We start from the raw sequence: 12,021 nt of genomic DNA, 5'->3' as shown, positions 1-12,021 counted from the left end.
GAGTGAACAGCATGGATGAGTGCTTCCATCTTCAAAATTTCAGTGTACTAATGACATTCTTAAAAACAAATTTAAATACCTGGAGTTTCAAACCTAACAAACTAATCCTGTCGTCTAGCATTGTGGGACTTTCTGTATCCCCATCCCACCCTGCATTCTTCTCCAGAACTGGTTTCGAAAAGGCATGTCTGAAATTTTCCAATACTACAACTTGTCATTATGTAGTGCAGAGTATGGTGTTTGAGCAGAGTCGTAGGTGAGCTGATGTGCTCAAGCTGGAGGGAGCATGGAGGGTTGGGTGTAGAGAAAAGTAGGGACTTTATAAAGCTGCACATTTTAAAGGAAGCATCAGTGTGGAGTCACATCTAAGCCGTTTTAAAGGTACACAGAGAGGAGTTTTTAGGTACTTCCTACATACAAGCTAATCAACCAGAAGTCCACATTTGTGTTTTTGTGTCTCTCTTCAACAGCTGGACAGATTTCCTCACGCTCACAATTCTTCACGTGTATTAATCATACTGACAGATGTGAGGTAAACAAGTCGGGCCTGCACGTCAGACCTCTACCTGCGCCTCTTATGTTTTCATTTGCAAAGTCTCAGTAATGAGGTTACACCCACAACTACAAACACAGCAAGACCACACTCTAATCTAGACACTCATCCAGTTTGGCCACATTACCTACTGGTTGTGACCTTTTTGGGTAATCCTCAAGCCCTGCAGACGTCCTGCTTTATCTGTAGAGTCTGAGTCATCTGTCAGGGGAAACTCAACATGTCGAAGTGTTGGACAAGATGACGGATAGCTGGTTAAAGAGGTTGCTGGGTGGTTCTCCTGATAGCTGAGTAATATTAACCTGAGGCAGTGTTCCAAACAACAAGGCTTACTCGTTCAGAAAAGTAAAATGCACCACATTTAAAGCAATATTTTTTGGGAGGGAATATCGAATTTTATTTCATTTAAAACGTCACACACATCATTGTACACAGAGTTAGTGTACAATGCACACAGGAGAGGTTGAGTTACATGATGATCACCCTGAAACTGTTTTCTTCTTGTGTGTTTCAGTCATCACTATGATTGAAGTTACTACATTTCAAATTAAATGAGTGAGAACAGTTTTGTTTTTCAGATAAGATTCGCTGATATGTGTCAACATTGTTAGTTAAAAAAAAAAAAAACAGAACGAAAGTAAGTTTTGCTTTGACTTACCTTTGAAATACCACAATTTGTTTCTGTGGGTTGTAGATCCTTCACTTATTAAAGGTAAAAATAATCTAACTGGCTAGAATTATAGTTTATGAGCATAAAAGCAACACGTTTTGAATTTATAAGGTCACAAACGACAATGTATTTTGTTGGAAGTAGCTGTGAGTCTCCCTGCTTCTATTACATTTTATGTCCTTGTTAGTCGACAGTTTTTAAGGACAAAGTGTTGTAGCAAAAAATAGTCAATTTGTATTAAAAAGGCTTCAACTTTCTGATATATCCTGTATGTTACAGCAAACACCTGTCTGTTGTTTTAAATCAGACTTATAAAATTGCATCCTTTGCTATTTCTATTTGTAATAATTCTATTTAATAATGTTTTTGTTGATGTTATTCTTTCTATAGTTTAACTTGACCAACGAGTTTATTTCTGCCCCTGAACACTGTTGTGCCTGCACAAGAGGCCTCCTGCTACTGAAAACGTTTCTTGAACATCATATATAAACAATAATTATATTTATCATATTTGCATTATATGTAAGATTGCAGTTACAGTTATGTTTCCATTTATACAATAATTACCCAAAAGGCATTTGTACTTTAGAATTGTGCATTAAAATAAAAAAATAAATAAAATAAAATAAAATAAAGATCAAAAGGAATGTTAGTTAAAAAAATAAAAGGTAAAATGAGTGATGGCATAAGTATTCACCCCCTTCCATCAGTATTTAGTGGTGCCACCTTTAGGCACGGAGCCTGTGTAGAGAGGTTTCGATCAGCTTTGCACATCTGGACGCTGCAACTCTTCCCCTTTCTTCTTTGCAAAACTGCTCAAGCTCTGTCAGGGATTGTGAGTGAACAGCCATTTTGGAGTCCAGCCACAAATTCTAAGTTAGATTGAGGTCTGGGCTTAGATTCGGCCGCTCCAAAATATTCACCCTGCTGTCTTTAAACTATTTCTGTGTAGCTCTGGCTGTATGCTTTAAGTCATTGTCTTGCTGGGAAAAAAAACAAAGCTTCTCCCAAGTTGCAGTTCTCCTGCATCAGGTTGTCCTCCAGGATTTCTCTTCACTTCGCTGCTTTCATTTCACCCTCTACCTTTACAAGCCTTCCAGGGTGACCCATCCCCACATCATGATGCTGCCACCAGCATGCTTCAACACTGAAAATAAATTAAAGAAGAAAACCTTGAAGGGGGGGAATACTTTTTATGTATGTAGGTCATATATCATTTTAGGAAACATTACATTTACAGTTTTACCTTTGAGGCTGTTTCTTTTTTCAAAACAAACACTGTAGGAAGACTTAGTGCAAGAGCTATTGGATTAAGCTTCAGAACTTAAATCAACTGAATGACAAGCAGCCTAACGAACAGGTCAAAGCTGGGGCAGAGATCTTCCACAGCCAATGACAAAAGTGCGACATAAAGAAGTCCGAAGCCTGAAAGAAAAACATAAAAGTTGCTGTTTTGTATTTGCCTGAAGCCAATGCTGGTGTGGACAACATTTCTGTGCGTTTTTCTGTCCAGAAACATCAGTGTCCTGCAACAGAAAGAACTCCTCGGGGCATTTGATGTCTCACGAAGCCTTCTCCGTCATTTTGAGTAATGGGCGAACGGAGACTCCTCGTTCACTTTGCCCTGGAGAAACAACAGAAAGCAAACAAGTCATTCGTAGTGACCTACAATCATCATGGTGCAGAAACGCTTGTATGGGATGTTTGGTGTTACAAACCTGGTTTACCATCAAAACTAAACTTAACCATGATTCCGTGTGCACCGGTAGCACATTTATAGTGGATTTATTAGATTTTTCTTTTATTTGATTACGTCTGTTGTTTGCAGCAACCCATTTTGAGTCAGCGTAACAGGAGGCCTACGTCTTTGCTCTCATACACATTTAATGGGATTAAATATTAATTGATTATACAGGGCTGCCAGTCAGTTGACTCCGAGAAATTGCATGTGACCTCTAAAAAATTCCTATTTTTATGTCTCAAATATAATTTAGTAAATGTCAAAATGTTTTACAATGCAACGATGCCTTTTATTACTTTCACAAGCTTCTCAGGCAGGGAAAATAACATATTTAACTAAATTACATTGTATTTGTAAAAAGCTGCAAATGTTGTTATTGATTTTTATTTTTTTTTTAGTTAAATTAAGTTAAATAATACAAAGGAAAGTATTCAGTAGTTTGCCATGTAGTGAAGGGAAAATCTTGTCAGTGTAGTCAGAGTTGCTTCATAATCCTTTGTACTGTTTTTTTCTTTATAGACATTTGCCTTGACATTTATTAACCCTGTAAGTAAGCTATCGTTTCATCATTGCCTGCTCACTTTGCAAAATCAGCTGTTTACGTCCCCTATTGTAGGCTATGTATTGTGTGTGCTGCTCTCTCCGTTCATAAACGTACCCTCTGTCCTAATTCAGCACAATGTTCTGGAAGATTTTTACAGCTCCTACAGTCGTGCGGCAATAAAGATAAACACTGAGCACTCTAATTGTCACAACTGTGCAATCCAGTGCAATTTAATTGAATTTCAATCCATCTATCATCTATACACCACTTAATCCTCACTAGGGTCATGGGGGGCTGGAGTCTATCTCAGCTGACTCAGGGTGAAGGCAGGTTCACCTGGACAGGTAACCAGTCTATCACAGGGCTACACTTAGAGACAGACAACCAAGCACACTCATCATTCACACCTACGGACAATTTAGAATCACCAGTTAACCTCAACATGTTTTTTTGACTGTGTGGGAGGAAGCCAGAGACGCTGCATGGGGAGAACATGGAGACTTCACACAGAAAGATCCCAGGGGTCCTAACCGGCGACCTTCTTGCTGCGAGGCAATGGCGCTAACCACCGAGTCACCTTGCAGCCCCCAATTAAATTTTCTGTTGGAAATTGTATTTTTGCAATTCTTCTTTTTTTTTTTTCTTTTAGCTTTTGTTGAGATTAGAAAGATGACACTTGTATTTAATGTTTACTATTGAGGTCATAGTGCATGGTGGTGGTGGTGCACTGCATTGAAAAGCACACATTAATATTTTATCCACAAACAAAATAGTAAAGTACGTACATATATTTGATCATATCTGTTGTATTGGATTGCAGTCTGCACAGGTGTTTTTTGTAAAGCACATGGTGAACATGTTCAAGATGTTTTGCTTTTTGTTTTTCACATGGTGGAGATCTGATTCTTGCTTACACTTTCACATGACATGTAACTTGAAAACTCCCAGATGCTGACGGTGTCTGACTGCCAACTGACGCACTGATGGATGGTTAATGATAAGCTTTTCATTTCTAAAGAATAAGTCATGTCATACTCAACACTCACTGCCCTGTGAGGCTTTTTCACACACTGTCAGATTTCCTGTTTACGTAAAAGAGCAAGCAGCAAACCACTGTGCTCATTGCTGAGGGGAAAAAGGAAGAAAATGACACATGGCAACTGAAAACATTTAAAATGCTTGCCCTTTATACCCTGCCAAGGCTGATAGTTCTATTCCCTCTGGGGCAAGACACTGTGCAGCTGCCAGAGTCACACGTTGTTCTAGTCCCAAGCATTTCACACAAGATAACAAGTATGTGTCTCCCTCTGCTGGTGGAAATACCAGTATGATAGGAAAAAACTCATTATCTCTCATTGTGCGTTGTTAAAATGATCATTCCTTATCGACAGTGTGCAAGAGAAGCGAGTCCACCCCTGCGTAATAAATCTTAAATGTTAAGTGATTCAAAATTGCAACACCTCTGAAAAGCTGTAGTATTTCTAAGCTGACAAGTAGAGTAATACTTCCTATGAGCAATCGACAGTTGTTTTTAAAAGACTACATTGAAAGTAGAGTCTCCGAAATAAAAACTTGATGCAACAGAAGTGATGCACAAGTTAGAAAACCTGTGATCACTGAAACTAAACTGAAGACACCTGATTAGTCTAAGTGCATGAATGCAGTTATAAAATGACCTTTGAACACTTTCTCAGTTTGGAACCTCTGGTCTGTGTGTCTGCATCATGGCTTCACATGGAAAAAGAATCACCAGAGGATATGAAAACCCAGAATGTGAGACTTAACATAGATGGAAAAAGAAAACAGTAGGGTGGATGAATAACTAAAAATCAATCGAACAGCTGCAGCAGTAGTCATGAGATATAAAACGAGCTGTAGTACCACTAATCACAGCTGCAGGGGCTGATCTGCTGCAATGATGCCATAGACAATGTGTTATTTGTATAATCTAACGCTGAAAAACAGACGGGCAAGTGCTTTAGAATTGACAAATGGTCTTTTCAAAGAAGAAAAAAACGGAAATTTGTGGCCAAGTATGTCGCCTGATTTAAATCCAGTAGAACACCTTTGAGGTATTTTTAAAGAGAATATTTGAGCAACACAACCCGTCAAGCAAAGAGCAGCTGAAAAGGAATGTCTTTGAAGAGCAGAACTTCCCTATCAAACGTTTCCTCCATGCCAAGGAGGACTAATTCTACCATTAAAAATAAAGGTGAACATATGAAGTATTGAAAAATCAAAGAATCTCAGTTATAACAGGTGTACTGACTTGTGTGGCATTGAGTTCTTCATGTGAGGCCTGTACTTTAACCCAATAAATCCAAGCAAACTGTTCAACTTAGAAGTAATGCAGTTAGTGTAAAGTGATGCAGTTTTTAATCGTTTGACATTTAAATAATGTTACACAATTTTCTTGTGTGCTCTAAATGTGGCTGCAACTGCACAGAATGCTCAAAAAGTTTTTGTCAAAAATAGAAAAAAAATAGAATCAAATGCATACATAATCAAAAGTCACTCTAATGAACCTGGCACCCCCATGCACATGGGAGCGTTGGCTGGTGGTGTGGAGCAGAGAGGTGATTTCATTGGGTCATCACCTCTGTTAAACAATAACACTATTGCTACTGCTACAGCTAGTCACTAACTGGAAAAACAAAAGACTTAACCTGTCAATGCCCCTGTATGAAAAGTTAAGAGATCGCTTAAGAGACTGCAATGTGTATTTGTACTAAAAAATCCATGCCCATCCATCAAACGATGTTTCTCTTGTCCAAATGTGTTACGTACCCAGTTTAGTTTTGATTAAGTTTAATCAACCAGTATTATAGTTAAAACATCAGGTTCCTCTTGTCTAACTCACCAGCGGCACTTCTTCAAGCCTCTCAAAGCTGGACCTCTGTGATCGGACACATTTCACCGTGAAGACCACCAGCACGAGGCCCAGGATGATGCAGAAGATGCAAATGACAGCAACAAGGCCGGGGTTTGCTCTCAAGTCACCTTTCTCCCAGTCGGGTGGAAGAGCTGAAAACAAGACGAGCAAAGAAGTTACCTTTAGTACTTGTTTCAAAGCTTATCTGTTCAGAACGCTGCTGGAGGCTTTTGTCAATATCATCAACCAACGGCTCATCCAAACTACTTCACACTGTAACATTAAACTTTGAAAACATTAAAGCTCAAATTAGGCTTGCACTGTTCAGAGTAATCATTCCTTATTAGTTGAGAATTTGTTGATTAATTTAATGATAATTTTTGCAATTCTTCTAAATAGTGTTTTATTACTTTTTTTTATTGAACAAAATCAGTACTTTATTATCACTGCTGTGTTATGGTGGTCATAATATTAATTCACCCCATTTGTCAAAAGACTAATCAGCAAAATACTGGACTTTGAACTGAAAGAACAAATAGATTAATTAACCACCTGTATGTCACAACAAACCTTTCTGGGATCTAAAATAAAAATGGTTATAACCTGGACTCACATCATCATTACAGTGACGTGAAGTTAAGATAATCACTAGCAAATGTATTTACACAGCAGTGTGGAGTCATTAGTTTGGGACATTTTTCACTCAAGCACAGACGTAAACACAAAATATAAAACGGCCAAAAAACATGAGGTGACGCACAGTCATAACGTCACATTACCACAACAGCAGTGGCACGGGAATGCCTTGTACATGGGGGTAATAAAAACATTTAGAAAATCAACTTTAAGTGATGCAGAACACGTTCCACGTGCTGACAATCTTTTATTGCGCTTGACTGTTTACAAAGAGCAAACAGGACGGTGCCGCATGTGGCTGCAGTCTCCACGAAGCACCGAGAGATGCTTCCGCTTCCAGTGTTCATGCAGCACTTGTTCTGGTGTGATCAGTCTTTTCCAGTTTGCAGTTTGCCAACAGACCACACATTACTAGGTTTCTGGCTAAAAGACTCCCACAGTTTCACAGTTTCACAATCGCTTCCAGTTAAAACATGAAAGGCCGACTGCAGCCTTCAGCCTTTACTGAAAGTGCGTTTAGCTAGAAGCAGAGTGAGGCCTCAAAATTAAACACATTCTGTGGCCTTAAGGTTGGAGAAAAGGTAGCTTGTTTTAGAGTGGCTGGTTTTGAAGATCCGCTGCTGTCCCTTGTGTCCAAAAGGAGCTAAGTGCGCTTTAAATGAAATAAAATATGCTGCTGAATAAACATTTAACACATGAACACATCACTGCAACCATAAATGCACAATATGTACGTGACAGTGTTGCATTTTAAACTGTGACAGGTGTTTTTTTGGCATACGGAATTTAAAAATTAAAAAAAAAAAAACATCCATGAGAGACTCTGACCTGAGTTGGTTGTGTTCCCGGTGGTGGTTGCTGTGGCATTTGGCGACTGGGATGTTGACGGTAGTGTTGATCTTTGGGTTACTGTCTCATTAGATGTCTGGTTGATGGCTGTAGTCTGAGGTGGAAGATTGGGTCCAGTTTGTGGTGACACTGAAGCAACTGCAGTGGTGTTCTGGTGTGTTGTGTTGGTGGTAAGTGTTGTGTTGGCAGTAGTAGCTGGGTTGGTGGTAGGTGTTGTGTTGGCAGTAGCAGCTGGGTTGGTCGTAGGTGTTGTGTTGGCAGTAGGTTTTGTGTTAGCGGTAGTAGCTGGGCTGGTGGCAGGTTTTGCGTTGGCGGTAGTAGCTGGGTTGGTGGCAGGTTTTGTGTTGGCGGTAGTAGCTGGGTTGGTGGTAGGTTTTGCAGTGGATGAAACGACTAAACTGGTGACTTGTGCAGCACTTGCGGTTGTCGTGCTGACGTCTGCAGAGGAACAAACAACGTGGAAAATTACGTGATGATGCACAGCATTCTCACCTGATCAAGATTAGGCACGTGAAAAGGGTTTGTTGGCATTTTTTGTTCCCAGTAGATAGCATTGCAGATTTTGAATCTAAAAGCAGAGGCGTAGCTGGAAATCATGCGTCCTGTGAACAAGCGGTCATCGGAGGTGTACGTGTTTGCAGGCAGGCAGAAAACAGGACAACGTGAGAAACAGAACTGACTCAATAATCTGACAACCAGCTACGTGCTCTGGGGCATTGGAAGACAGGTAAAGGTGCGTGTGGGAGTCAGGTGACCGGAAGCAGGAGGAAAATCTCAGGACATCTGGTGGGTGGATGAAGTGTGACAGGATGCAGGATGAAAAGATGAAAATAACAACACAGGCCTGAGACCAGAACTGTCACACGTGTGCTAGAAAATCTGTGCAACATCACTGACATGTGCACATTCAGAGGAATTTGGAAAATCTGAATGTTTACATATGGAAAAAACTAATATATATGTACGTATTTTTGGTTCTTTTTTTTATGTTTGCACTGTCCCATTTGCCGCTGCAGCAATGCAAATAAAGGCTCATGGCATCGTAAATACGTCTTCATCTGAGAACCAGATTGTGTGCTACAGATTTAACTTCCTGACTTCAGTCCAGCAGCACCAGATGTAAGCCGTGACGATGGAGTAAGCAGCTAAAGAGAGTAAAAAATTTATCATTTAATATTTTGAAAATTTTGAGGATCATTTTAATGTCGCCCTGACTCCGATCGTTGGTGTCCTTTTTGCTTAAATCAAGCATACTGTGGAGTCCAGAGCAACATTCCTCATTTAAAAGATTTAAACACTAAAAGTAAAGGGAGGACGTCTCAAACAATAATGCAGTGAGGAGTTTTACTTTTTCAACTAACTTCATGTAAAGTGCAATAAACATTTCTAAATATGGGATATTAGTATAAAATATATGGGATGATCTGGACAAATGGGACTGAAATACTGCACGGTAAGTATGTTCATTTCTACCACATTGGACTTCTGCTCCACCGTGATTCACAGGAAAATGCTGTCATCTTTATTAACTTCAGCTACCAGTTACTTTACAGATACAGATCAATAATACAAAATACACTCCATCAATAAAACATGTTGTAATATAACTGATTGAGATGTTGTTAATACTCTATTTTTACTGCACTGAAACTTAAAGACTTGAATATTTCTACATGTCTGTGAAGATTCTCAGTCATCCAGGTCATGGTTATTCTCATAGTTCAATCGTAGCAACTGGACTTGCTTGAGTTCCTTGAAGACGCTCCACCTCTCATCCAAAAGGCTTCATCAGTTCTGACTAACTCAGGTGTTAATGGCTCCTTAAAGATATAAGTACCCGGAACTCCCAACTAGTCAGTCAGAACTGATGAAGCCTCTTGGATGAGAGGTGGAACGTCTTCAAGGAACTCAAGCAAGTCCAGTTGCTACAACTAAACCGCGAGAACGAATATTTCTACGTAAACATCGGAGCTCTTCTTTTTAAGTCCGAGGCTCATCTTGGATTTTCATGTAGCGTTTCACAACAACATTAATAGATTTCCATCAGTGTCTACTCATTCATTACACACTTCCAATGTTTGTTAACTCATCAGTAGGGTGTTAAAAAAAAAGGTCATGTATGTGAAAATTCACATCCATGAGGCCGTTATCGATTTGGTCTGAGCCCACAAAGTAGTTCAATGCTCTAATGTTTGATGCACTTTTGGATTGTTTTTTCATGGATGCGATCCAACATGTTGTAGAAGCAGATCAATCATTGGTAGAAATTTTACCTGAGGTACCTTAAGGGCCTTTCTACTGGAGGTGATGGAGTCCTGTTCAATGTACAGTAGCGCTGATGTTAACTTATAGTTTAACAATTCAGTGCACAGACTTTTCATTGTTTTACCCCCAAGGTGTGTTTTGTGCAGCAAGGCAAAGCTTTGAAAAAGCATCCTGAGACACTACAACTGTTTTGAAGCTGAGCTTTTTAGCTAGAAGCAGTTTCACCTCAGGACCATGAAGTAGTTGCTCAGGGGTTTTTAAATCACATCTCTGTTTTTGGCTGTTTACTGTGACACAGTCAAAGCTCCTGCTCGAGGAGCTGCTGCACCACATGGGCCTCAGTGAGATTGTTGTGATAACTGCAGCTGTTTTTAAGGAAGAATGAACTTAGAATCTCAACTTTTGGCCGGGAAATATCTAAATTTGACCATCAGTAGAACACACTCTGCTGCTGATGCAGGTTGTGTGATGGGATTGAAAGCGCCCCCACCAAACTTCTAATGGGACCTTGACGTGAGATTGTTTTGTCATCTAGTTTTGTTCCTCTTTGTGTCACAGTTGGAGTGAAGCTGTTGACTCTTCAGCGCATTTAATTTAGCAGAATAAACAGTCTGTCAGGTAATAACTAGTTTCCCTGCTGATGCTGTGTACGTGCGTGTTCATTAAAGTGTTTGCAGAAGTAGCAGACGATTCATTGGGTTTAACTATGGTTCCCTTTCACTGGTTAAATATTAACCTCAGTTTCTTCCTAGATGTGACCTTCCCACTTAACTTCCTCATTATTTACTCATAGCAATTTTTAAAGTGCAGAAACTTTGACATGTGTTTTACAAAAAAAAACACATTAATATCTTACTGAATTAATTATAAGGTTTCCGTGCTACAACTTGGCTGTTAACCCTGACCTCAGATATTGCTTTATAATAGGGTTTGGGGTATAAAATGGCACTAAATACAACATTTTCTTGCTTATGGAGAAGTAACCTGCACACTGCTATCTCAGACAGACATACTGAACCTCCCTCTCACTGCAGGAAGCTTCCTGTTTGCATAAATTTGCATCTTTGTAAGACTTTAACATCACTATCAAATTCTCAAACGCACTGAACCCCCGAGTTTAAAAGGCGAAAACGAGAAGCGTTGACTTACCGCTACAGATTGCCACCATCAGCAGGCACACCAGGACAGTGAGGTGCATCGCTGCAGGCATGTTGAGAGAGGAAACGGCTGGCAGTCATATCAACGACACTCTAACACACTACATCCTTGACAGCAGGATGTGTTGAATGCCGGAGGAGGAGTGCTTTAAACGTGGCCTGTTGCATATCTGATTCTTCATGTGAGTCAGTCAATATTTGAACAAGGTCGTGTGTGTTTGCTTTTCCCTCCATCCCTGCTGCCCACAGCTGCACATCACACATGTATTTTAAAGTGGCTTTTACACAATAAAGTGATATTTATGTCAGCTGGCTCAAGCTATCGAACGTCATGAACACTTTCACTCTCTAAATAGCCTCAAGCTCTTTCCAGCTTATGTTCTGTGCAGCGGAAACATCTTGTTGCAATGCAGTTTTTATTCTTCTGCTAAATCAGTTTTAGCAGATTTTCACCTACAAGTTTTAAACTCATATGACAAGAACATATACAGCAATGTGTGTAATGAGTGTGTAACACACAAACTCTTCGCTACAATGAAATCATGAATGCACTATAACAAGACTAAAAGTTAATATTCCAGGAGCTGGAAAACAAAATAACCCAAAAAACAAAAACAAACAAAAACCTCAAACAAACAAAAAGTACAATAACATAAAATAACCATCTTATAAAACAATATGGTAATATTCCACAATTAAAATGCATTTTGTAGCTTTAATCTTACATACCATCA

The 12,021-nt window shown here is 39.5% G+C and overlaps 1 protein-coding gene across 1 annotated transcript; it reads right to left on the bottom strand.

Moving 5' to 3' along the window:
- Nucleotides 1-2,396: 2,396 nt before the first annotated feature.
- On the bottom strand, nucleotides 2,397-11,415 carry cist1 (colon, intestine and stomach enriched 1). The gene is made up of 4 exons (XM_008286685.1): nucleotides 11,280-11,415; nucleotides 7,845-8,303; nucleotides 6,369-6,532; nucleotides 2,397-2,847 (listed from the first exon to the last, which is right to left on the bottom strand). Exons 1-4 carry the CDS (start codon nucleotides 11,338-11,340, stop codon nucleotides 2,803-2,805), a joined length of 729 nt encoding a protein of 242 aa, XP_008284907.1. The 5' UTR covers nucleotides 11,341-11,415; the 3' UTR covers nucleotides 2,397-2,802.
- Nucleotides 11,416-12,021: the final 606 nt, after the last annotated feature.

This window comes from Stegastes partitus, unplaced genomic scaffold, assembly GCF_000690725.1.
Source record: "Stegastes partitus isolate 25-593 unplaced genomic scaffold, Stegastes_partitus-1.0.2 Scaffold464, whole genome shotgun sequence".
Lineage (NCBI taxonomy): Eukaryota > Metazoa > Chordata > Actinopteri > Pomacentridae > Stegastes > Stegastes partitus.
Note: the sequence above shows the minus strand (reverse complement) of the source record. Positions and strands in the feature narration are given on the sequence as shown.

What these genes read in the sequence shown, in the direction of transcription:
- cist1 (XM_008286685.1), bottom strand. Translation starts at nt 11,340, where the DNA reads ATGCCTGCAGCGATGCACCTCACTGTCCTGGTGTGCCTGCTGATGGTG. An exon ending in GATGGTGGCAATCTGTAGCG is followed by an intron (nt 8,304 to 11,279) that starts GTAAGTCAACGC and finishes GTTCCTCTGCAG; the next exon opens with ACGTCAGCACGACAACCGCA. An exon ending in GGCTTGAAGAAGTGCCGCTG is followed by an intron (nt 2,848 to 6,368) that starts GTGAGTTAGACA and finishes TTGTTTCTCCAG; the next exon opens with GGCAAAGTGAACGAGGAGTC.